This window comes from Chinchilla lanigera, unplaced genomic scaffold (assembly GCF_000276665.1).
Source record: "Chinchilla lanigera isolate Chin_1 unplaced genomic scaffold, ChiLan1.0 scaffold00013, whole genome shotgun sequence".
Taxonomy (NCBI): domain Eukaryota; kingdom Metazoa; phylum Chordata; class Mammalia; order Rodentia; family Chinchillidae; genus Chinchilla; species Chinchilla lanigera.
Window position 1 is genome coordinate 14,399,939 of NW_004955414.1, and position 23,839 is coordinate 14,423,777.

General features: G+C 38.1%; 1 protein-coding gene across 3 annotated transcripts in view; it reads left to right on the plus strand.

Annotated features, from left to right (window-relative positions):
* Pak1 (p21 protein (Cdc42/Rac)-activated kinase 1) overlaps positions 1-23,839 on the plus strand; it is an 82,146-nt gene that overhangs the window by 34,614 nt on the left and 23,693 nt on the right. For 2 of the 3 annotated variants that reach the window (XM_005379836.2, XM_005379837.2), the window contains exons 5-9: positions 3,296-3,333; positions 11,898-11,903; positions 17,710-17,826; positions 21,113-21,287; positions 23,554-23,617. In XM_005379836.2, the coding sequence (XP_005379893.1) occupies positions 3,296-3,333; positions 11,898-11,903; positions 17,710-17,826; positions 21,113-21,287; positions 23,554-23,617 (400 nt within the window). The remainder of the gene's footprint in view (positions 1-3,295; positions 3,334-11,897; positions 11,904-17,709; positions 17,827-21,112; positions 21,288-23,553; positions 23,618-23,839) is intronic. The other variant, XM_013512033.1, reaches the window with a different exon arrangement.

The following is a 23,839-nucleotide window of genomic DNA, read 5'->3' on the forward strand; positions in this document are numbered from 1 at the left end:
TTAAGGCCAGCCTGGGCTACATGGTGAGACCCTGTCTCAGAGCAAGCAAGGAAACAAGCAAACAAACAGCCAAAGAAGACCTTTGTAATGTGGCTTAGTTGCACTGATCCAGTGCACTTTGCTCCTGCTGCCTCCTTCGAAGGATGATATTGTTGGGAAAGGTGAGAATCGGAATGAGCTAGCTGATTTTGAATGATGCTTTCCTCAGCCAGTATCTGGCTTGTATCAAAGGGCACAGATGGTGGGGATGGCAGACTGCAGCTTCACTCACACTGTCATGGTGGTGCCCGGGAGAGGGCCATGCATCTTCCCAGCAGTGTGTCCTTCCTCTTGTCTGGCCCTTCTGGGTCTGTTTCACTTCTTCCATCTAGGGATTGGATTGTTCCAGGGAGGAATTGAGGTGAGGGAAAGTTTACTACTAGGTAAGAAATCATGTTTAAGGATTTTATCATGTAGATATCAGATTAGAGACTTTTTTTTTGAAAGCTTCAACTGTGAATTCTTTGGAAGAATGTTTTCTGCATGCATGCATATAGACGTGCGTAAGCAGCATGTATGTATATGGAGTCATAGCCCTCTGGGTTTGCATTTGTTTAAAATTATAGTCACCTTAAGTATTCATGAATGGATGTGCATATAGATATATGCATTCAGGTAGCTTAATATATGTTCACCTGTGTATGCATAGATGAACAATTCGTACCTACATATGGATGAACAGAACATTTACTTTCATGTGTATATACTTAATTATCTTCCTGTCTCAGCCGGCTGAGAGTACTGGGATTACAGGTGTGTGCCACCACACCTGGCTGTGCCCGGCTGGCACAGTTTGTTTTTAGGACCATATTTCTCCTTTCTCTGTTTCCCTTCTTTGAAAACCGTTAGTTATTAACTCTAACTCAATTTGTATATATTCACACATGAATTACCCGATGCGATTCTCATAATGGCCTTGGGGGGTTGGCAGGGCAAGGGCTATTATCCTGATTTGCAAACTCAATTAATTAGGTTTTGAGAAATTAAATGACTTATACAAGGTGACTCAGCTAATATGTGATGGGAGTGTGTTTTAAACTTAGGTCTTTAAACCCTCTGCTGTCTATAACCCAAGTGTAACTTTCATGCCATTTTTTGGGGCAAGTTCTCTATTTTGCAGCACTTCATTTTCTGTACCAATTAGTAGCTAATGTATTAGGGGAAAAAGTAGACTGTTAACTGGATTTCAGTCCTATTGTGTTACTGATCTGTGTAACCTTAAATCAGCCCTTTCTGAATCTCAGTTCCCTCATTGTAAAATGAAAGGGTTGATAGTATTTTCCGTTCTGTCAGCCATGCTTTGGAATTTGATTTAGTTATATAGAAATGTACATCATCATCAAGTGGAGCAGTGCTTACTTGTTTTTAAATGTGGTATAAAGGAAATGTTTATAATCAGAATACTCTCTCTTCAAAGATGCTAGCAATATGTGAGGGGTAGTGCAGTGAAGACGAAGTGTTATGTGCTGCCTGCCCTGATACTTGGATAAGAAAAGCAGATTATGTTTAAATTATATCCTGAATTGATATATCCAGGGCACAGCTGTCTATTCAGGGTCTGTTTTAAGAACATATTGTCAAAGCTTGTCTTATTTCCTGTTCTGCAAATTCTTTTGTTTGCTGTAGAAACAAACAAAAAAGCGCTTTCTTTCATGATGAAATTGGGCTCTTTGACATTCTCTGGGTTTGGTTCTTTCTAACAAATATATTTGTTAGAATATTTTTTACTCCTTAGTTTCATGGGTGGTGAACTGGCAAGTCAGTTTCTTTTGGACCCTTAGGAACTAAAGAACAAAACCAAACACAATACCTATTTTTAAAACTTATTTTCTTGCTGAGATCTGCTTCATATTGCATTAAACCCAAGATATCATTGTAAGATGCACCATTTTTTAAAAAAATATACAACCCAGGGAAAAAAGAGGCCACTCAAATTGTAAAATGCTTTGATTATAGGACCTGTCTCTAGTTTAGAGTTTTTAATGTGAGAAAATGTACATCTCAGAATCAATGAGATATAATTGAAACATTGAGAGCCCTTGATTCTATTCTTAGATAACAAGCCCTTGCCTTTAGTTAGACTTCACATGATTAATAACTCTCTTTTCCTAAGCCTCATCGCTCTGTCCCTATGGGGACTAAGCATGGATGTAGAAAGAGCCTTCTTCTCTTTTTAAGTATCAGGGTTTGACCACAAGGCCTTTGTATTGAGCTATATCCACAATCCTTCCCTCCTTTTTTGAGACAGGATCTTTCTAAGTCACTAAATTGTTTAGGGTTGTCTTAGACTTGGAATCTTCCTGCCTTAACCTCCTGGTGTTCTGGGATTATAGGAATATATCCATGCCTGACTTAAAAGATCCTTTTTTAAGAGAGCTGAAACTGCAGGTTGGTCATGGTACTGATGGATGGCTCAGGACTGTGGTATGGATTCTTAACCTTTCTCTTAGAATGCAGGAAATTTCCTTGAGTATTGAAAATTGAAATGTGATGCTGATACATCTGATGATGTGGATACAATTCTAGCATGGCATTGAGAATTAGGTAATAATTTAGGTCTTTAATCCTGTATTTAAAATGTATGTATCCTGAGAAGATTACTTAACTTTTCTGAACTATAAAATCTATAAAAATGGATATAAGTTGGGTATGGTATTATGTGCCTGTAATCCTAACTAATCAGGAGGTTGAAGCTGGAGGATTGTTAGGTTTGAGGCCAGCTTGGGCAGTTTAAGGAGATTCTCTCAAAAAAATACTGGGGGTGTAATTTAGTGGTAGAGTACTTATGTAGCATGTATGAGACCCTGGGTTCAATCCCTAGCACTAGAGATTTAAAAAAAAAAACACCTGTGAATGTAATCATAATACTCATAGCTGTAGTGAGGATGAAGGGAGATGATGATATGTATAATGGGCTTAACATATGTGTCCCTTAGTACCAGTTATATTATTATTATTATTATTATTATTATTATTATTATTATTGTCTAAACCTGGGAATTGTTTGACCAGATAGACTTTCTTAGCTTTCAAGAAGGGATTCAGTCAAGCCAGGCATAGTGGCATTTGCCAAGCGGCTGAGGAAGGGGGATTACTGCGAGTTTGAGGCCAGCCTGTGCTATATAGTGAGTTCAAACCCATCCTGAACTACATAGCAGGACCCTGCTGCAAAAGACAAAAACCAAAACAAAATAAAACAAAATAAAAGGATTAACGCCAATTGTGTACTAAGTTCTTTGTCTTCCTTCCCTTGCAGATAAATCAGCAGAGGATTATAATTCTTCTAACACTTTGGTAAGTCTATGTACTCTATTCTGAAGTGAGCAGGTATGGAAGTAAGGGTCAGGATAGGGTGGTAGAGACAGAGCCTGGGCTAGGGAGCACTTATCTTGTTTACTCTTCAGCTCTTGCCCTCAGGGTCCTATCTAATGAACACATTGTATCCTTTCCAAATACTCTAGAAAGTCTAACTTTGGAACTAGAAGACATGCTTCTGCACTTTTCATTTGTAGCTTTGAATATTTGGACATCCAGTTTGCCTTTATAAACTTCACATTCTTCATCAGTAAAGTGAGGGTGATATGCACTGTCTTATCTAGATGTGTCTTTAGGCACCTGAATTTAGAAGAGGATTCCTTCCCTTTTGTAAATTGGATCTACAAGACCAATTGTTGAAGGGAGCAGGTTCTATTCATTAAAGGTCATTCTTTCTACCCTCTCATGTGGTAGTGGTGCCTTGTAATTTCAGGGGATGGCATAACAATCCTCAAAGAATTGGCTGGTTAATAAAACTAGATGACCTCAAAGGTCCCTCTGTCTCAACTTATAAATTCTACTTTCCAGGGGCAACGAAGAGTATAAAATGAGATTTAGATATATTTGAAAGGGTCTTACAAATAGCAAAATGTAATACATATAAGAGAATACTCCTATTCTTTATATCTGATATCATCTCTTAAAGAGAGGGTGGTTGTGCCATATTGATTTGCTAAACATTTGCAAAAGCCCCTACTGTATGCCAGCACCTGTATGGAGAAGTGATACAGAGATGATCAGACATTGTCCTGATGCCTAAGGACCTCCCAGGCTTATGGAGGACACAAAAGAAAAAAAAAAAAAAAAAAAAAATGGCTATGATTCAGCATGCTAAACTTCATGAGGGCAAGACTATGCCAGACCTGGTAATTGCTGTATCTTTGGCATCTGGCAAGTTTTGGCATTCATTAAACATCTATTGAATGAAAGATTGGATGTGTCAGAGAGAGCTTCTTGATGACAGAGTCTATACTGAATGAGTTAGTTATCTGTCAAAAATTAAGGAGTGATGAGGGTATTCCAGACAGTAAGAGAATTGCATGGGCATGGGCATGGGCAAGGAGGTTCACAGTATGCTTGTACAGGGAACTGCGAAGAGTTTGAAGTGACTGGAATGTAAACTGTGAAGAGCTTAGAGGAGGGTGATGAGGAGGAGTGATAAGCAAGCCAAATCATGTAGATGTCTGACTCTATTTTCAAGGTAATGAGAAGTCTAAATAATTTTAAACAGGAGAGTAGTAAGGTCTAAGATGATCCTGAGTCACAATCAAAAATTTTTTACCATTCTGCTGGGGCTGGGGATTGGTTTACTCTGAGTCATTTATACTCTTATCAATTATGAGTACTGGTTCACATATTCAGTACCTTGCAGCACATTGGGTCCTTTCTTATTAACTATCTCTTTTAACCTTCACAGCAGCTTAGTAAGCGAGGGTTATTACCCTTGTTTTATAGATGATAAAGCTGAAGCAGAGAAGGCTTAATGTCAGTAGGCATCTGATTCCTAGTCTGCACTATTTTCCCGATTCATGCTGCCTTTCATCAGATGGAAGGGATGTGATTAAAAGAGTGGGGGAAGAATTTGTAAATATTAGATCTTTGAACTGTAACTTGTTGAAGAAAGGGCCTGAACAAAGTCGAATTGTGCCTTGGGTTCAAATGCCTCATGCTGTTGTAGGAAGAGTGACGACTATCATTTATTGAGGGCCTGTTCTGCCAGTGTTAAGAACTTTTATGTTAGCATAATAGTCATCACAATTAACTTATTAAAGAAATACTATCATGCCCATTTCACACATGGAAAAACAAACTTTTCTAAAGACTTACAGTAAGAACCATATTAAAACTAGAGTCTTCTGAATTCCATGACAGTTTTTTTTCACTGTGGCAGGGAACAGAGAAAGATGTCAAGAGGTCTTATAAAGGAGACTGCAGTAAAGTCACAGCTATGTTTGTTAGTGCAAAGGAAGAGCCCTGGGGCTCATGCCATATGGCAGAGAGGATGACACCTGCTTGGTAAAAACCTGTACTGATTTAATATCTACAGTTAAAACCATCCAGGCTGTCAAGGACATTTTTCTCCCTTAATTCAGAATATGTGTCGCTGTAGCTCATTGCTCTACATTTTCATATTAGTTTTATCTGGAGGATATGATTTTTATTGTGGTTGCCTGTCATTGTTTTCCATATTGGTTTCACAGAGATCATTCTACATGATTTGTGAAATAATCAAAGAGGAGTGTTATTTCCATAATGCAGATTAAAAAACTGTGACTCAGAAAGATAGTAACTGACTTGCTTCCTGTTCTTGAGTTAGTACAAATGAGTACAAAATTCCATTCTTCTGAGCATTCATTTATTCCCTCATACCATAAATATTTCCTTAGTACTTTTTTTGTGCCAAAGTATAAGTGACACAAAAATGAATGTGCACTACCTTGGACCTTGAGGGAAAAAATTAATAACAGCCTAGGGAGATAAGAGATGCAAGAAAGGGGGTTAGAAATAATATGTAATGGGTCATATTTCGTAGAGTGATTTATTTTACCTGGTAATACAGGAAAGTTTGCATAGAGTTAGTTACTGGGTCCTAAAGGTTTGTTTATATAGCAAACATGAGTTGGGGTGTGTGTATGTGTGTATGTGTATAACCCAGGGCCTTCACACTGAGATATATACCCAGAACTTTAAAAAAGTTTTAAATTTTGAGATGGGGTCTTGCTAAGTTGGCTAGGTTTGGCTCAAACTTGTGATCCTCCTGCCTGAGGTTCCCAGAGTGCTGGGATTGCAAGCATGCACCACCATACCTGGCACAAACATGACCATTAAGGTCCCTTCTAGCTTTAAATTTTTTTCATCTGGGCCTGAGTTCTTTTTTTTGTTTGTTTGTTTTTCCCGGTACTGGGAATTGAACTCAAGACCTAGTGCTTGCCAGGCAGGCGCTGTGCCACTGAGCTAAATCGCTAGCCCCTAGGCCTGAGTTCTGAACCTGTGATTCTATGGTATTTTATTCTTGATTTTCAGTTATAAAATGGATACCTATCATGTGATAGGTTCTTTGGGTGCTGAGGAGTCAGAGTCTTTGCTTTTGATTTCACAATTTAGTAGTGAATCAGAACATGTAAATAGGATTTATTATGTAATGTCAAGGGAATGTAGGTAGTGAGAAAACACTGCTTTCCTGCCTGAGGGATAGCATGAACAAAAGTAAGGTTAAGGATCTAGTATATCAGGTGAGAGAACTTGGACTTTGTGTACAGTTACAAATTCATTTTAAATAAAACATGGATATAGTTGAATATGTTAAGGGAGAAGCTTTCTGTACCTCGAGTGTCTAGGACAAGGCCACTGCTTCTCATGAGCTTGGCAGAGCCCCATGAGAAGTGTGGACAGCTCAGGGAGCTGATGCACATAGTTACTTGACCTTCACTTGAGGTAATATAGGCAGTTTCCTCTTGTTCCCTGTGAAGCCACCAAGGAGTACCGTTCTGTGGAATATTAGATACTTTTCCTGTCCCAGATCCTACCCTCCCCTTAAACTCTCTGTGAGCTTGTTGTTATGTTGATTGTATAAATAAACACCCTGCAGGTGCTGGGCAGTTCCTTTCTGCCATCAGGAGAGAGGGCTCCACCTGACCTCAGCTTTTGTATATTGACTCCTGTCTTCATACTCACTGTCCTCCCTTCGTTTCCAGAGCTGTGCTGGACGTGGTATGGATGTGCATTTTAGTCTAAACTAATGTTGCAGGATTCCTATAGGAATTTGTTCAAGGTAATGAACTGAATTCATGAGCCCATCTTTCTTGCTAGCTTAAATTTCTTAATTTCAGAAGGATACATTAAGAACTGAAACCTCCAAAACAAAAATCAACTATTGTGAGGAATTTGTGAAAGATCGAAAGTAGGTGAGGTCCTACTGATCAGAGTAGGAACAACCATAGTTTAAGTGGAAGAGAAAACTCTGAAGGTAAAAGTAGCTCTAGAGAAAAGGACTGTAGGGACTGTATCTGGTCTTTGGCCCCTTCCTCTTTGGGTCAACTTACTGTACTTCTTAGCCAATATGATTTGAGCAGCTATCTTTCACCATGTCCTTCTGCCCGAATGTTTCTTCTTGGGAACCTACTTTGGACTGAAACCTCTCTAACTTTGAAGCAAAATAAACCTCTCCTTTAAGTAACAGATGTCAAACATTTTATCCCAGCAATAGGGAAAGTGACAAATACAGTGCCTTCTAATGACTATTCCTGTATTTTAGTTTTAATGAAGCTTTAGGAAATAGATACGTATGTCAGTCCCTGGAATGTTTGGTTATTTTTTTGTTAGTGCATAATGTTTACCGTTTTTGTGTGGAGTTATACAGGTACATAACACATTTTAATTCCTTTTTTCCTTTGTGTACACTGTATTTATATTGCCTAGAGTTTATAATGAAAACTTAATGGTTTTACATATAATTTTTTAAAAATTTCACTAATACTTAGAGCAACCACTAAGAAATATTGTTTAAAAAGAATAAAAATGACACAATAAGCATGCTTATGTTTAAGCATATATACACTATGTAGAACACTATACATATTTATAATACCATGAAATTTCACTTATCATAGTGTACGGTCAATCATCTTAATAAAAGTGTAGAGTTGTGCAGTCATCACCCACCTACACATACACACATTTCTTTTGTGTCTTTTTAGCATTCATTCAGACGCCTGTGCTCAACCTTAGGAAACCAGTGATCTGCTTTCAGCCTATAAATTTGCCCTACCTAGAGTGTTTATATAAGTAGACTAACACAACATATAGTCTTATACATAGCTTCTTTTACTTAACATAATGTTTTTGAGGTTGATCCATGTTGTAGAATGTGTCAGTACTTCATTCTTTTTATATTTAAATAATATTCTCTTGTATGGATTTACTACATTCTATCTCTTTATCAACTGATGTGTTCCTTTTTTATTGTGATTTTTCAAAAGTATAGTCAGCCCTTCATATCCATGGGTTTCACATCTATTATTCAACCAACTGTGGGTTGAGAATATTTGTGGGGAAAGAATTGCATCTGTACCGAACATGTGCAGACTTTTTTCTTTGTCATTATTCCTAAAATAATACAGAGTAACACCTATTTGCATAGCATTCACAAGGTATTAGATATTATAAATCTAGACATAATTTAAATTAAAATATATGTGGGTGCAGGAACCATGGCACAAGATGCATGCAGCTTGCCCAAGGCCTTAGCCAGCAAGTGAAGTATATGAGAGGATGTGCTTAGGTCATATGCAAAAACTGCTATGAAAGGGAGTTGAGCATCCACAGGTATTGATATGCGTGGCAGTTCCTGGAACTCATTCCCTGCAGATACTGAGGAACAACTGTATTTTGATCAGAAGTCAATTTTTAATGCATTGATTGTCCTTGCCAATGATACAATTTTTTTCTTGCTGTTTTTAAGATTTTCACTTTGGCTTTCAGCAGTCTTAAGATGTGTTTGGTATGAATTAATTTTATTTAACCTACCTTGAATTTATTAAGTTCTTGGGCCTATAGATTAATATTTTTTGATACATTTGAAGGTTTTTTTCCCTATTACTCCTTTAGATTTTTCCTGCTTCTTTTTCTTCTGTTCCTCAGAGGTTCCCATGTATATGTACTTTAGTGTGTTTTGCGTTGTTTCAAAGTTCTCTGATGCTCTGTTAGTTTTTCTTCAATCTTTCCTTTGTATTCTTAAAAGTGGATGACTTCTGTGAGTTCATTTTCAAATGTACTTAGTTGTTCTTCTACTATATAGAGTCTGTTAAGCTTCTGTAGTGAGTTTTTCATTTGTTATTTTATTTTTCAACTCCAGCCATTTGATTATTTTAAAGTAATTTCTTTAGAATAGAATCTACTTGATTAATTGTTGTTATACATTTTTTAAATTCTTAAAACATGATTTGTTTTAGTTCTTTGAATATATTTATAGATTATCATTAATCTTTACTTTCTAAATAGAATATCTGGGGACAGAGAAAGTTTCTGTTTACTGCTGTTTTCCCCCTTAGTATGTTTCTTCACATGTCTTATGATTTCTTTAAAACTCCACATTTCAGATAATACAGTATTATGTGCTCTTGGATACTGATTTTTTCCTTCATGAAGGTTGTTGGTCTTATATTAATTTACTGTGGATGAATTTGTGAAATATGTGGTATATGAATATTGATATCTCTGCTCAGAATTTAAATTTTTTGTTTTATGGCCTGGTTTCCCAGGGCTTTCCCTTGTGTTTGCTTAGCTTAATGAGCAGCCAATGATTGGACAGAGATTGTGCTTAAAAATACAGAGGACTAAGGCCTCTGTGACAGTTAACTTGATTGTGTCAACTTGAGGAAGAAACACCCAACTAAATTAGATCAGCATAATTCTGGGTTGGCTGAATGGATTTCCTGAAGACACCCTGGGTGTGAGTTATAGCAACCAATAGGCTTTCCACCTCAGTGGAATAAAAGGGAAACAAAGAAAGGCTTGTTCACCTTAGATGCGGTCTCCTGGTTTCCAGTGCAGACTCCAGGCTCCAACACAGACTCCTTAGCCTTCCATCACAGACCCTCTGACCTCCTGATATCAGACTTGCACAGGACACTATAGAGTGCTTCAGGCCTTCAACTGGATCCTTTGGATCTCTAGCACACAGACAGCCCTTTTGCACTTTTCCACACCTGATTCTGCCAGGTGGTCATCATAAGCCGATCTTGTAAATAGTTATATATTTGTATATCTTGCTGTAAATCTATTTCTGTAGTAAGCACTGACTAACTCAGCTTTTATCCTCGGGATAGATCTGTAGCTAGGACAGTACAGTCACTGTTCAGAACTTTTTCAGATCTGTCCTAGCTTTACTTTCTGCTGGATCCCTTTGAAACTTTTTCTTGCATGCACACAACAAAGAATATGTGATCAGCATGAGTCCTTTCCAGTGTGCAGGGTACCTGATGGAGATTTATTTGCCCTACTTCAGGATAATAGAGCTGAACAGTCGGCCCTCAATGCTTCCCCTTTTGGAATCACTGCCACTGATAATGCCACTGGGCTTAGGCATTGCATACAGCTCTATATGAAGGCAAGCACTCTCATACCACACAGTTATAGCCTGTACTACTCCAGTGGAACTTCCTTACTGCTGAAGGTAGGGTGACTAGGAACTGCCCAAGCCAGAATTTCAGAGATTCCTGCCGTATCTACCTGAAGTTCAAAATCTTTCTACTCAGAAACCATGGCTTTTGTTGGATTTTGGGCACACTGAAATGGTTTTTGTCAGTTTTGTCCAGATTTATAATTGCCTTTGGGGGAGAGGATCTGCTAGTTTCCTCTGTCATGTCTAGCTGTCTCATAATGATTTTTAAAATAACAAAAGAAAAAAGCTGGGCATGGTGTTACATGCTTGTATGCCCATCTGTTATGGTTTGTGTCTAGATGTCCCCTGGACAAAACCTCATGTAGTCATGGGGCGGGCTTCTAGAGTTTGTGATTGATTCATGGCCCAGTGCTGGGAGTATGGTTGTGAGTACCACACCCACCCAAGGTAGGCAGGCAGCCTACATACAATATAATCAACAGAAAGAGTCTTCTTTTGCTGTCCTCCCATTTTGCTCTTGTTGCTTTTGCTGTCTTCTGCCACCATGAATGGTTGCCCTTAAGCCATGCCACCCTGCTTTGGCTGCAGCTGATTATGGACTGAAACCTCCACAAACTTTAGACTAAATAAACCTTTCCTCCTTTAACCTTGGGTGTCAGGTATTTTGTCTCAGCAATGAGAGAAAAGTAACCAAGACACCATCTAAAGGATTAGATGAAGGTGAGGTTATAGGAATGTGAGTTCCTAGGTAAGATAGCAGGACCCATTTAAAAAAAAAAAGAAAGAAAAAGATAAAAGGCAGATAATTTGGGGCTGTTGGAAACATGCATGGAAGAAGGCAAGACTAGAGGCTCAGAAGGCAGCAAGGAAGATTCCATCCTTGTTCTCCTTATCTCAAGGAAAAGTATCAAGTTGACCTTGTTCTAGGGTAGGCATAGTCTTCCTCCTGGAACAGAATGCTTAGGGCCACACTCCATCATCTCTCTGGGTTAAGTTGCCAAATTTCAGTGATCCTTTTCAGTTTGTTCAAATTATAAAGTAGGTATTAATGATCTTTTGAATTTCTGTAGGATCTGTAGTGCTTTCATCCTTTTCATTTGTTATGCATGAATATGAGTTTTTTGCTTTCTTTTTTTGATAAGGTTGGCTAGGGGTTTATCAATTTTATTTATTCTTTCAAAGAACCAACTCTTTGATTCATTTATTTTTTGTAGGGTTTTCTTTGTTTCAATTGCATTAATTTCTGCCCTGAGCTTTATAATCTCCTCCCTTCTTTGGGCTTTAGGCTTGACTTGTTTTTCTTTTTCTAAAAGTTTGAGGTGCAGCATTAGGCTATTTATTTGTTCTCTTTCTGTTTTCCTTATGTGTGAATCACCGCTATAAATTTCCCTCTGAGGACTGCTTTCATTGCATCCCACAGATTCCGGTAAGTTGTATCTATATTTTTGTTTGTTTGTAGGTATTTTTTCATTTCTTCTTTAATTTTTTCTGTGACCCATTGGTTGTTCAGGAGGTTGTTATTCAATTTCCAAGTGTTTATGGAGTTTTTGCAGTTCTATTTGTCATTAATTTCCAATTTCATTGCACTGTGGTCAGATAATATGCATGGGATAATTTCAATTCTTTTGCATTTAGTTAGGTGTGCTCTATGTGGTCTATTTTAGAGAAAGTCCCATGTGCAGCTGAGAAAAATGTGTATTCTGATGTTGTGGGGTGGAATACTCTGTATACATCTACTAAGTCTATTTGTTCACGGATTTGGTTCAGACCTGTTATATCTTTGCTGATTTTTTGTCCAGTTGACCTATCTCTTTGTGTCACTTCCAGATGTTAAATGTCTTTACACTTCTGCTAGCTAGTCATTTTCCTTTTTTCCCCTTGACCTCAAAAGTTTTATTGTGTCAGACAGCAGCCACCTATTGCTTTAGGGTATAAACTTGTCCTGAACATCTTAACTGAATTTTGGAGATGTCCTTGCTGGTTTTTAATGGACCTATCTATAATGAGAGCTACTTTAGATCTATTTTAAAGTATAATAAAGCAAACGAGCTTTTATAAATCAGTTACTAGTATCATCCTTTGTCATTTTGGTCCCTTCTTCCACAGTTCTGTTCCCAGTAGCTCCACTCCCTCTGTTGTTGAATATCCTGCTGGTTAATGTTTCATTCTAGTTCTGCCCCACTGTTAGATATTCATTTAGCAATTTTGTATTGAGCAGTCTCTAATAGTCTGTCCAACATTGTTATTGTAGCTAATATTTGAGGGTTTTTTTTTTTGTTGTTGTTGTTGTGGTTTTGAGACAGGGTCTCACTATGCAGTTCAGGCTGGGCTTGAGCTCATTTTGTAGCCCAGGCTGCTCTAGAACTTGCAACAGTCCTCCTGCCTCAGCCTCCTGAGTGCCAGGACTACAGGCTGTGCCACCATGCCTGGCCTTGAGTATTTTTAGAATAAATACTACGTGGATTATCTCACTTAAGCTCACAATAACACTAAAGCAGGTACTATTACTGGCTCTTTTTTATGGATGAGGAAACAAAGAGAATTTAGTATCTTACCTAAACCATATAGTTTGTAAATGATAGAGCTATAATTTGAAACCAAGCTGCTTGATTGTATGTCACCCTTTAGGTGTTATTTCTACTGCCTGATAGAAGACAGTTCAAAATAAAATCTTAATTACTAGAGAGAATTACATAGGTAGTGATAACGTGTCAGAACTTGTAGTGAAGAAGAACAAAGAAAAGGCAAAGGAAAGACAAACTGAAAAGTAAGGTGAGTGGAAAAGTATATGAAGTATATTCCAACGTAAGCTGTCTGAGGTCTGTCCCTGGAAGAGTCGTTGAGGAAGTTGCAAGAAGGAAGAACTTACAAAGTTGGAATGGAGAAAGAAGTTACCATTGTATTTGTTGCTCGCATTCATGTGGTAGTATAAGAATGTACCTTTTCTTTAAGCAGTTGTGAAGATATAACCAAGATAGTACTGTTCATTTTTATAATTTATAATAAAGAAAATCCTGGGCTGGAAATGTAGCTCAGTGGTAGAGCCCTTGCCTAGTGTGCATGAGGCCTGGGATTCAATACCTGGCTATCAGAGACCAAAGAAAAGAAAATCCAAACTTGTGGATGAACCTGTAGCAATACCTGGAAAATGGTGTTGAACAACTGATGTTCTTTGAAGAGAAATGTAGGTTCTTTAGTAACATTTGTGTTCTACTGTCTACATACTAGCATTTTATTTTCAAAAAATAGAGCTTATAGATTATATCTAATATTCTCTGTATGCAATTGAAAACTTGCTTGAGGTAAATATTTTTGTATTTAAGATAGTACAGATGATATTTATGTGTGTTTGAACATCTGAGAAATAAAAGTGCTATTTCTGCACATTTCAATAGGTAATAAATTTGGTACCCTTTATGAAAGCTTTGAGTATTCCGTTAGACTATATTTTAAAAGAGCTCCAAACCAGGAACTTTGAATTCATCAGAGCTGTAGATAAGTATTCCCTTTGGTGCTTTTTACTACTTTATTATAAAATAGGAATTTCTATTTTATTAGCTATGATAAAGAATCTTAAATTTGTAAGAAACACCTTAGTAAATATTTTAAAAAAGGAAAATAGTATAGGCTTTTAGTGTACATCACTATTCTGCTGACTGTCCTACAGTGACTATTCTAGGTTTATATTCCATAGGTTTTTTATGGCCCCCAATGGCTTTATATAAACTAGTGCCTAGCTAACTTTTTGTTAGTACATGCTAGCAATGCATAATGATCACATTCATTGTTGGTATATCTACATGACACATCTTAATTCTTTGAACATCATCTCCTCCTTTCTTCCCCCCACCCTCCTATCTTTTGGTCCCTTTTCCTTTTCTAAAAGATCTACCTCTCCGTTTCCTTTTATTTATCTTTTATTTTGCTATTTAATTTATTTATATGTCTCTTATATGAGAAACCATATGATATTTAAGCTTGCGTGTCTCATGTATTTAACATTGTGGTCTCAAGGTATATCTCCTTTTCTAAAAATGCAAATTTATGCTTCTTTACAACATAGTACATCGCTGTGTATAAATATTTTCTTTAACCATTCATCTGTTGATGGGCATATAGGCCACCTACTTAGCTATTATGGGTTGTACTGCTATAAACATTGGTATGTGTCTATCACTCTAATATGGTATCTTTAACTTTCTGAAAGATACCTAGAAGGAGAATAGCTGAGTTGAATGGTATTTCTAGTTTTAGTGTTTTAAGGAATTTCCATACTGATTTCCATAGTGGTTTTACCAGTTTACATTCCCACCAACAATTTAGAAGGGTACTTTTTTCCCCAATAACCTCCCTCCATTTGCTATTATTTGTTTTCTTGGTGATGGCTATTCTTTGATGGTGTGTATGCAGGGTCTGGAGTAGGGGCAAGGGATACTGTGACCCAGACCCAGGAGTGGTCTGATTTCTTCTTACACATCTCTTAAGCACTGGATTTCACTCCAGGTAGATTTTCTTTTCATTTATTCTCCCATATCAGACTTTATCTTGGCCACTGCTCAGGGTATCTCTTTTCTCCAGCACAGATTTGGTAATACTCACCCTTGCTGTCGCACCCTGGGTGACTATGTTCTGTTATCCTTCCCTAACTTTTGATTTTATTTTCTCATTTCCTCTTGCTCACTTTATTACAGTCACATAGGCAAAACTAGAAGTTGTGGGAGTATACCAAGTATGTTCCCATTTCACGTTGTCTGTACTTCCTCTATTTACCATGAATAAATAGCCTTTCTCACAGAGCTATGGCTTCCTCAATTTATTCAAGTCACTGTTTGAATGGCATCTCATTAGAGAATTTTCCTATGACTGTCCTGGTTAAAGTAGTGTCTCCTCCTGTATGTTTGTTTTATTACTGCCCAACACTTTTGGTGATACTTTGGTGACCATCTCCTAGAAGGTAAGCCACATGACAGGGCTTTTATCTGGTTCTTGTTTTTTTCTTCAGTATATCTGCAGAGGCTAGAATAGAGCCTGGGACTCAGAGAGGGATGGATAGAGTAATAGGTAAATGGGTAAGTATGTAGATGGATTGGAATTTCTGGATTTTGTTTAAAATAGGGAGTGTGTGGTTATTAGACACAATGATAATTTAGTTGATCCCTTACATCCTTCTAGCTCATTTTACCATTTACCATCCTTCTAGCTCATTACCATTTTCAAAGCGTTTCTACACCCATATCACTTATTTTCCCAGCGGTCCTCTGAGGTAAGCCGAGAGCTGCTGTCATTATCCCCATTTTATAGATGAGAAATGTGAGGCTTAGAGGGCCCTATCTTTTCCTAAGGGTGCAGGCCTAAGAAGTACAATTGTGGACAAAAACCTACCTCTGATAATTTTTAATGCTACCACCTAAAGCTGTCACCTGTAGAAGACAAAATGTGGTACTGAGGGAGATGATGAAATCTCCTATTTTATTTTATTTTTATTAGTATATGTTTACAGTACATAATGATTACCTTTATCATGGGGAATTTACTTCCCCTTCCCCTCTCCTCTGTCCCCTCTGTCTCTACAGAGTTTTTGAAAGCAAACAAACCTAGAGTTTATTGCATATCTCAGTAAAGCCCTGGGGCCATCTGCTGATGGAGAAGCTGCTAGGTCAACTTCATTTCCATTTTATGTTCCCAGATAAATTGTTTAGTAAAATAGTGGGGAAAAAAGGAGTTAGAGTAGAAAAGTATCAAAATAGATGCCTTGGCCAGGAAAGAACCTCTGCTCAATTTTAGAACTGGAAGTGGCTCACAGTCACTTTCAGAATTATGTCACCCTCAAATTATGCACTCCTCTTCCCTCACATTCCCCAAGTGATGAAACTTTAGACAAAAGAAATAGATATGCTGCCTGTGGTCACCACCGTTAGTTGTTTACTTATTCTTGGCACTATCAAATTTTAAGTTATTCCATGTACTAGAGGTCCTATTAGAATTTATGAGATTGCTGATTTTCCATAGTACAGTATATCAAATGTAGCTCTAATCTAGTATTCTTTTTTTCTTCTATTTTTCCCTTGTTTTTCTGACCTTTAGCTTTCCTTTCTCAGAGGTTCAAGTGGTGGGCAGGAGGAGAACTCACCCACTTGTCTGTCTCCTATTCCAAAGAACTCCTTCCAGACATGGGCCATCTTTTTCATCTTTGAACCTTTATGGTCAACTGTGTTCCAGTATCTTACTGAGCACAAAATAGGTGGTGCTCTGTATCTGGAACTGTTTAGTTATATGAGTATATATATTGAAAGATCCTTATTGCCTCTGTCGCCCCATAATAAAAAAATCTCATCAAAATTCTCATATTTTAGAGCCACTTTTTCTCTTGAATCTGTGTGGTAAACAGGAGTGGTATGTTATTTTTGCCTGGACCAACCCTAAAACCTGTTCTTGTGGTCCAATTCTGTTACAGTTTTCATAGTAAAATCAAGTTGCTACTGATTACAAACAGTGGTATTGGTAAGTTTTACTCCAGGGCCGTGCACAACTAACCTTAGAGAAATAGATGACATCCAGTCGGGGAAGAAACTCATTGTCTTCGTCAGGTAGGAAGGAAAGTCCCTGCCGATTTAATGAATGGGTCTGGGAGGTTGGTAAAGAGAGGAAAAGGAAAGGGCAAAAGCCTTTTTAGACTTATATTTACCATATTAGGAAGGAGTAAGAAATTACGGTGAAAAATTTTGAAAAAATTAAAAATTTTGTATTTCTTCCTAACACTTGTACTTTTTAATTATTATTATATTAGTATGTGTTTGCAGTGCATAGTGGTAACGTTTATCACAGTGAGTTGGTAATACATGTGACACATCTTAATTCTGTGTATGTCCCCTTCCTCTTCCAGCACTTCTACTTTATTATCTATTCTGTGTGAAGAGTAGAATTCACAGAGTAAGGAGGGACTGTGAGCTTGTTTTCAGGGGTTCAGGTGGGAAGAGGCAGGAAGGGAAGCTATTAACTCACTTCCCATTCCATAGTTAGGCTTGGGTGGGAGAAGGAAGTCACCCAGACTGAGTGGTTAATGATGGCTAAAAGAAAAGAGGGAAGCTGACTAACTGAGAATACAAAGGTGGAAAGCTTGAAGGCTAATATGGGTTTCAAGAGTAAGGTTTCTTCTGGGGAACTGGTGACCCCAGTATGTTAAGTTCTGTGTCACTCGGACCAGATAAATATGATCTTTCTTCCCTGTGTAGAATGTGAAGGCTGTGTCTGAGACTCCTGCAGTGCCACCAGTTTCAGAAGATGAAGATGATGATGATGACGCTACCCCACCTCCAGTGATTGCTCCACGTCCGGAGCACACAAAATCTGTGAGTCTGTGGGGACCTGGACAGCTTTCTGATTTATTAGAGGAAGGAAGAGTAGGGAAGGAGTGGTACTAAGGTCTAGAAGTTTAATATTCTGGTAGGAGGCCTTAGATTTTGAACCACCTTTTCTGAAGGTACTTTCTGTATTATTAAAGACAAGAAGTGGTGTATTTGTCATTGTTTTGCAGACAGACCCAAAGTATCCTAGTTAATTGGTACTTATACCAATCCAGCTTTGATTTACTTAGCCTGTTTTCCACCAATAGGACAGGAAGAATTGGTGTAACTTAGTTCAGGCCTAATATAACGTGTTCTGTTCTCCTGGGAAGCAACAAATTCTCTTGCTATAGATTTTTTTCTTCACTGTTAAATGTGCAGTGTTCAGCCTTTTAGAGCATTACTGATGATACTGAAAGACCCAAGAGATTTTATAAATACATTAGCACTATTAATATGCTGGACATCAGGAGTGCACTTCGATGCCGGATGTTGGCAGTGATTTCTGTTTAAGTTCCTTTGAGATTCCTGCATCGCAGAATAATCATGGTCCTTCCACTGTTACTTAGCACAGGTTAGTGCCTATGCTTTTTACCTGATTTAGCGTTATTGAACACTGACCTCCCATCAGATAATACTTTGCTAGTGTTTCTTTGTTTGGGCTTTTTATTACAATGAAACTTTAATAATGAAAGAACTGTGTAGGACTTAAGCTTTGTGGTCATGCAGAAATAAAAGGCTGCCTCTGAAATGAAGTGTCAGAGGTTGGTTGAATGACTATGGGAAATGCTGTGGAGGAAATCCAAGGGGATTGGATAGCCTCTTAGGGTGAGAATTTATAAACAGAATCTGTGGAAATGCCTGGCCCACACTGCACAAAGTCACCTGAAGGAAAAATTTGCCTCAAAATTGAAGAGTTGTCAGAATGCCTCACATTGACATGGCCTTTTTGGTTTGCAAGCATTTTTATTTAAAGTATTTTTCCTTCTAAACTTTAAATTCCTCTAAAGTAGAAAATCGACAGATACATAATTTCAGTGCTTACTGTAGTTCTTTGCAAATATCAGAGGGCAATGAACATTCAATAAAGGAGCTGAATATGGTGGCATATGCTTGTAGTCCCAGCACTCTGGGAGGCTAGGGCAGGAGGATTGCAAGTTCAAGGCCAGCCCGGGCACCTTAATGAGACCCTATCTCAGAATAAAAAAATTTTAAGATGGCTAGGGATGAATAAAGGAAAGGATTGATAAATTTGATCTTAGCATTTCTTTTTAAAAAGGTGTCATTAATTACTAATTCACAGAAGCAGCAGCTGAGATATGGAGAAGTAAATTGACCTACCTACAGTCATTTAGCTAAAGAGCTAGTACTGTATTTGAAAGTAGGTAATTAATTCTGTGTCAGTCAGGGTTTTACTAGAGAAACAGATATAACACAAGATACACAAATGTATAAGAAATTACAAGATTGGCTTACGATGGTCAGCCACAGAGTTGTATGAGGAAGTGTGCAGAGGGTGTCTGTACACTGGAGATTGAAGGATTCAGTCCAAGGTGTGGAGTTCACTGCAGTGTTCTGAGCAAGTCCATATCAGGAGGCTGATGGGTCTGTGACGGAAGGCTGATGAGTCTATGCTGGAAGACTGAAGGATCCCAGGCAGAAACTGAAGAGTCTGCGCTAGAAGCCAGGAGAGGACGTCTAAGCTGAAGGAGAAGACTGGAGCTTCTCTGAAGAACGGAAGCCCCTCTGCCCTTCCTCATTTCCCTTTTATATCATCTAGGTGATGACCCACCCTAGGATGGCTCCTCTACATCCTAGGGTATAGAATTGCTGAGCTGATTTAGTTAAGCTTCTAAACTTTCCATGTTGACACAATCAATCAGCCACTGCAAAGTCCAAGTCAGGTTGCTTTCCACCATAGCCCAGTGGTATTTGTGTGTGTGCAGACCTGCAGTGGGAGCCACATAAGAAGGATGTTAGATAAAGAACAGGCAGAATTAAGGAAGAGGACAAGACATGAACATATAGGTTTAAGTGCCTGGGATATAGTTTGTCGATAGATACAAGAATAGGAAATTGAAAAATTATGCTAGAGTAGTCAGGAAGCCAGTCCAGCTGAAGGATCTCAATTATTTATTAATTGACTTCATCAGACATTTGCCTGAATGCTTGCTTTTTGTTAGGTAAGTGGTTAGAACTCAGGGATGAGTTCTCATACAGCTTGTAAATTAGTAATTAATTACACCTTTTTAAAAATTAGTAATTAATGACACCTTTTTAAAAAGAAATGCTACTGTCCAAAAAATAATTGTGATGTTTCATGATAACATCTGATAAATATCTAGAAATATCTTCTAGGGAGGAAAGTATACCTTAGGGCCACTTCTGAACATCAGTATAGTTGCTCATTTCATGTAACATTTATTCCCTCTCCTCTTGTGATACGGATTTCTTACCTCCTTTACCAGAAGAGAGGACAGGTGTAGAATTTTACATAGGGTTCAGAGTACATGTGCAGAATTTTACATAGGGTTCAGCTTAGAGTAGATATTTAGTAAATATTTGTTAAGTAAATAAATGAATAGGAAATATGGTTTACAAAGCTGGAATTTGAGTGCTTAATATTTGCTGGAGATGATTCTAATCATATCATATAATTAACCAATTTATTCCTACAATAACTCCATAAGATAGGTGCCTTTATTATCACCATTTTACAGATGAGGGAACTGAAGCCCAGAGAAGTTAAATAACCTGTCCAAGGCGTGCAGACCATAAGAATAAGAGCTGGGATAAGAATAAGAGCCAGGCAGTCAAGTTGCTGAGTTCATGTTCTAAATCACTACCATATTGCCTCTTGACGAACAAAAGTACTTCCTTCTCCGAAAAGATTCATGGTCTAAAGAGGGAGTGACTGAGTAGAAGATTGTTAAGTGTGGTATTAGCAGCACCAAGTGCTGTAATACAAGATTTCATTTCATTCTGGGAAAACATAGACTGTTACAGATGAGGGAGATTTTTATCTAAGAATAGAATCTCTTTTAAATAATTTCTACTGAGAGTTGAGTGCTAGAATTCTCATTAACCACTATTGTATATAATAAGAGCAAGGAAAGCCATTTCTCATAGTTGGTGGGCCTGGGCACAGAGGAGGAGCAATATAGATCTTGACAGAAGAGAAAGGATGCGTATTTAGGAAACTGTTCTATGGCTGTTCTCACCCTACATCTAGAAGTGGTTCATCTGTACTAACAAAGACTCACTTTGCCAAAATTCTGCACCACTAATGCAGGTATACACACGATCCGTGATTGAACCACTTCCTATTACTCCAACTCGGGATGTGGCTACCTCCCCCATATCACCTACTGAGAACAACACTGTTCTGCCAGATGCTTTGACCCGGAATACTGAGAAACAAAAGAAGAAGCCCAAAATGTCTGATGAGGAGATCTTGGAAAAATTACGTAAGCACTGTGCTTTCTAAGCCTTCACTTGGTGTATGACTGGTCAAGCACAGAGATGGAATTCTGCTGCTATAAAGATCCTGATCCTAGAGCCAGGGATATAGCTCAGCAGCACAGCGCCTCTCTGGCAAGTGCAGTCCTGAGTTTGATTCCCAGTTCAAAAAAAAAAAAGATCCTGAACCTATTTGATCTATGTGACTGGCTGGCCATGCTTGGTACTTTAGCCATGAACTGTTCTTCTCACCCCGCCCCTCCACTTCCATTCTCGGTCTCACCAGCTCTGGTTGAGCACCACATTAGGATGGGATATAAAGGGAGAGACTATGCAGAACTCACTTTGAGGGCAAGTTATCCTTTTCCTCCTAGGCATGCATTATAGAAGTGGGAAAATGCTTTTATCTCGTGAATAGAATATTATGTTGATGAAAATTAAGACATTATCTATGCCTGTGGGAAAGAGTGCTGTGAATGGTGTTTGCCATTGACCTAGGAAAAAGACAGCTCTGCTATCATAGTTGTAGAAAAAAAAGGAAAGGGAAACCAACATTTTGTGAACCTATACTGTGTATTATATGACAAGCAAGATATTTTCTTGTTGCTTTTTTTTCCCATTTAATTCTCATCTTTATCATGTCAAGACAGGCATTATGATCATTTTTGCAGCTCATATTTTTGAGGCCCAGAGAGAATAATATTGTGCCGCAAGGTGTACAGACAGAAGGTGATAAGGTTGAGGTCAGAACACAAACTTGGGCCATTACTAGCGCACATGTTGCCTCTGCTGCCAGATGGAAACTTCCATTTCACTTTATTTAGCGAGCAGCAATAGGTGTATATTAGGGTAGTCTGTTTCTGCATTTCAGTAAACTAAAGAATTACATTAGACAGAAGGACTAGCCTGACATTTTGACTTGGAAATATCACTGAACAAGGCCTTTGGTTTATTCTCTATATTTATTTATTTCCAAAAAGGATTTGATGTGACTGATTTGGCCAAGTTTGCAAACTGGCCCTGAGGTTTTTTGTTCTCTGCTTTAGCAGTTCTCTACTTCTTCCTGATCATTCTTGTTTGACTTTTAAAAGAATTTCACTCTCTGGGTGTGGTGGCACACACACCTGTAATTCCAGCACTCAGGAGGCTGAGGCAGGAGGATCTGCATAAGTTTAAGGCCAGCCTGGACTATATAGGGAGATCCTATCTCAAAAAAAAAAACCAAAAAACTAAAAGAGTTTCACTGTCTTAAAAATTGCCATTGGAACCCTCATAAAAAAATGATGAAGTGAAAGCCACTAGCCCAGATTTGTTTGGAATTTTGGTGGGGAGTCTGTTTTAGTTTTTACGCTCTTACTTAGAATTAATGGAAAGCAAACTAGCCTGGAAGTTGGTACACTTGGGTTAAAGTGCCAGCTCTGCCACTAACTTGTCTTAGGCAGTTTTCTCCTGTCTCCTGAGCCTCATTTTTCCTTACCTTTGAAATGAGGATGTTACTATCTGACTTTTTTGTGAATCAAATGAGATGATGTAAGTGAAGTCACCAAATCCTAACTGTTGGTATTAGAGAAAAAGCACATTGGACTGGGAGACTAAAAACCAATCTCTTAAACTTAGAACTGATACCAATTTGCTGTGTGACCACGGGAAGTCTCTTCCTTGCTGTGGGCCTCAGTTCCCCATCTTTAGGATACATGTTGTGAAATGCAGGGAGTTGTCTCAAACCTCTTTCCCTTTGAGAATTCCCTGCTATAAACCTCTTTACCTGATTGGCTTCTACTTAACCTGTAAAAATTGGCCCAGATAGTACCTTTTAAAAGCCTTTCAACTCTATTTTTGTGTTCCTTTCTGTAACCATTTGGCATTTATCACAGCAATTAATATATTTTTATGGCATCTTATGTTTGCTTGTCTATCTTTTTCTATGAGAACAAGCTCCTTAAGATCAGGGACTGTCTTAACTGTGGATTTTCTAGCACTTAGCATATGGCTTGGTATATAGTAAACAAGTAAATGTTTATTGAAGTTCTTAATTCCTTAAAACATGAATAAAAGGTCCTTACTTTAAAAATTGAATAGATTACTATGAATAAAAGCACTCAAGGAAATGGAACTTTTGATTAGGGAAGAGCTAAGAGGGCAGTTTAGTATGTTTTGTGGGCATTGGAGACAGGTCTTTAATCCTTGTCAACTCTGGGGAGTAGAGAGAACATGGGGTCTGTTTTGTGTCTTGGTCCAGAAAAAAATGATTCATGGTCTCTGTTTCTTTCAAAGGGAGCATAGTGAGTGTGGGCGATCCTAAGAAGAAATATACACGATTTGAGAAAATTGGACAAGGGTAAGTATGGGCACTTTCTTTCCTTGGAGAATGACTTAAGATTGTGTGTACTGTCATGTGTGACTTTGTTAATTATTTTGCCTCTTATGAACCTGTTCTTTCTTTAGCTTACCCATCTGGACGCGTTATGTTAAGCTGACTTCAAGCTTGGCAGAATTGTGCTTAATATGAAGGATATGCCGTTAACTGGCCATATTGCTAAAAGTACCCTGCAGTGAGAGT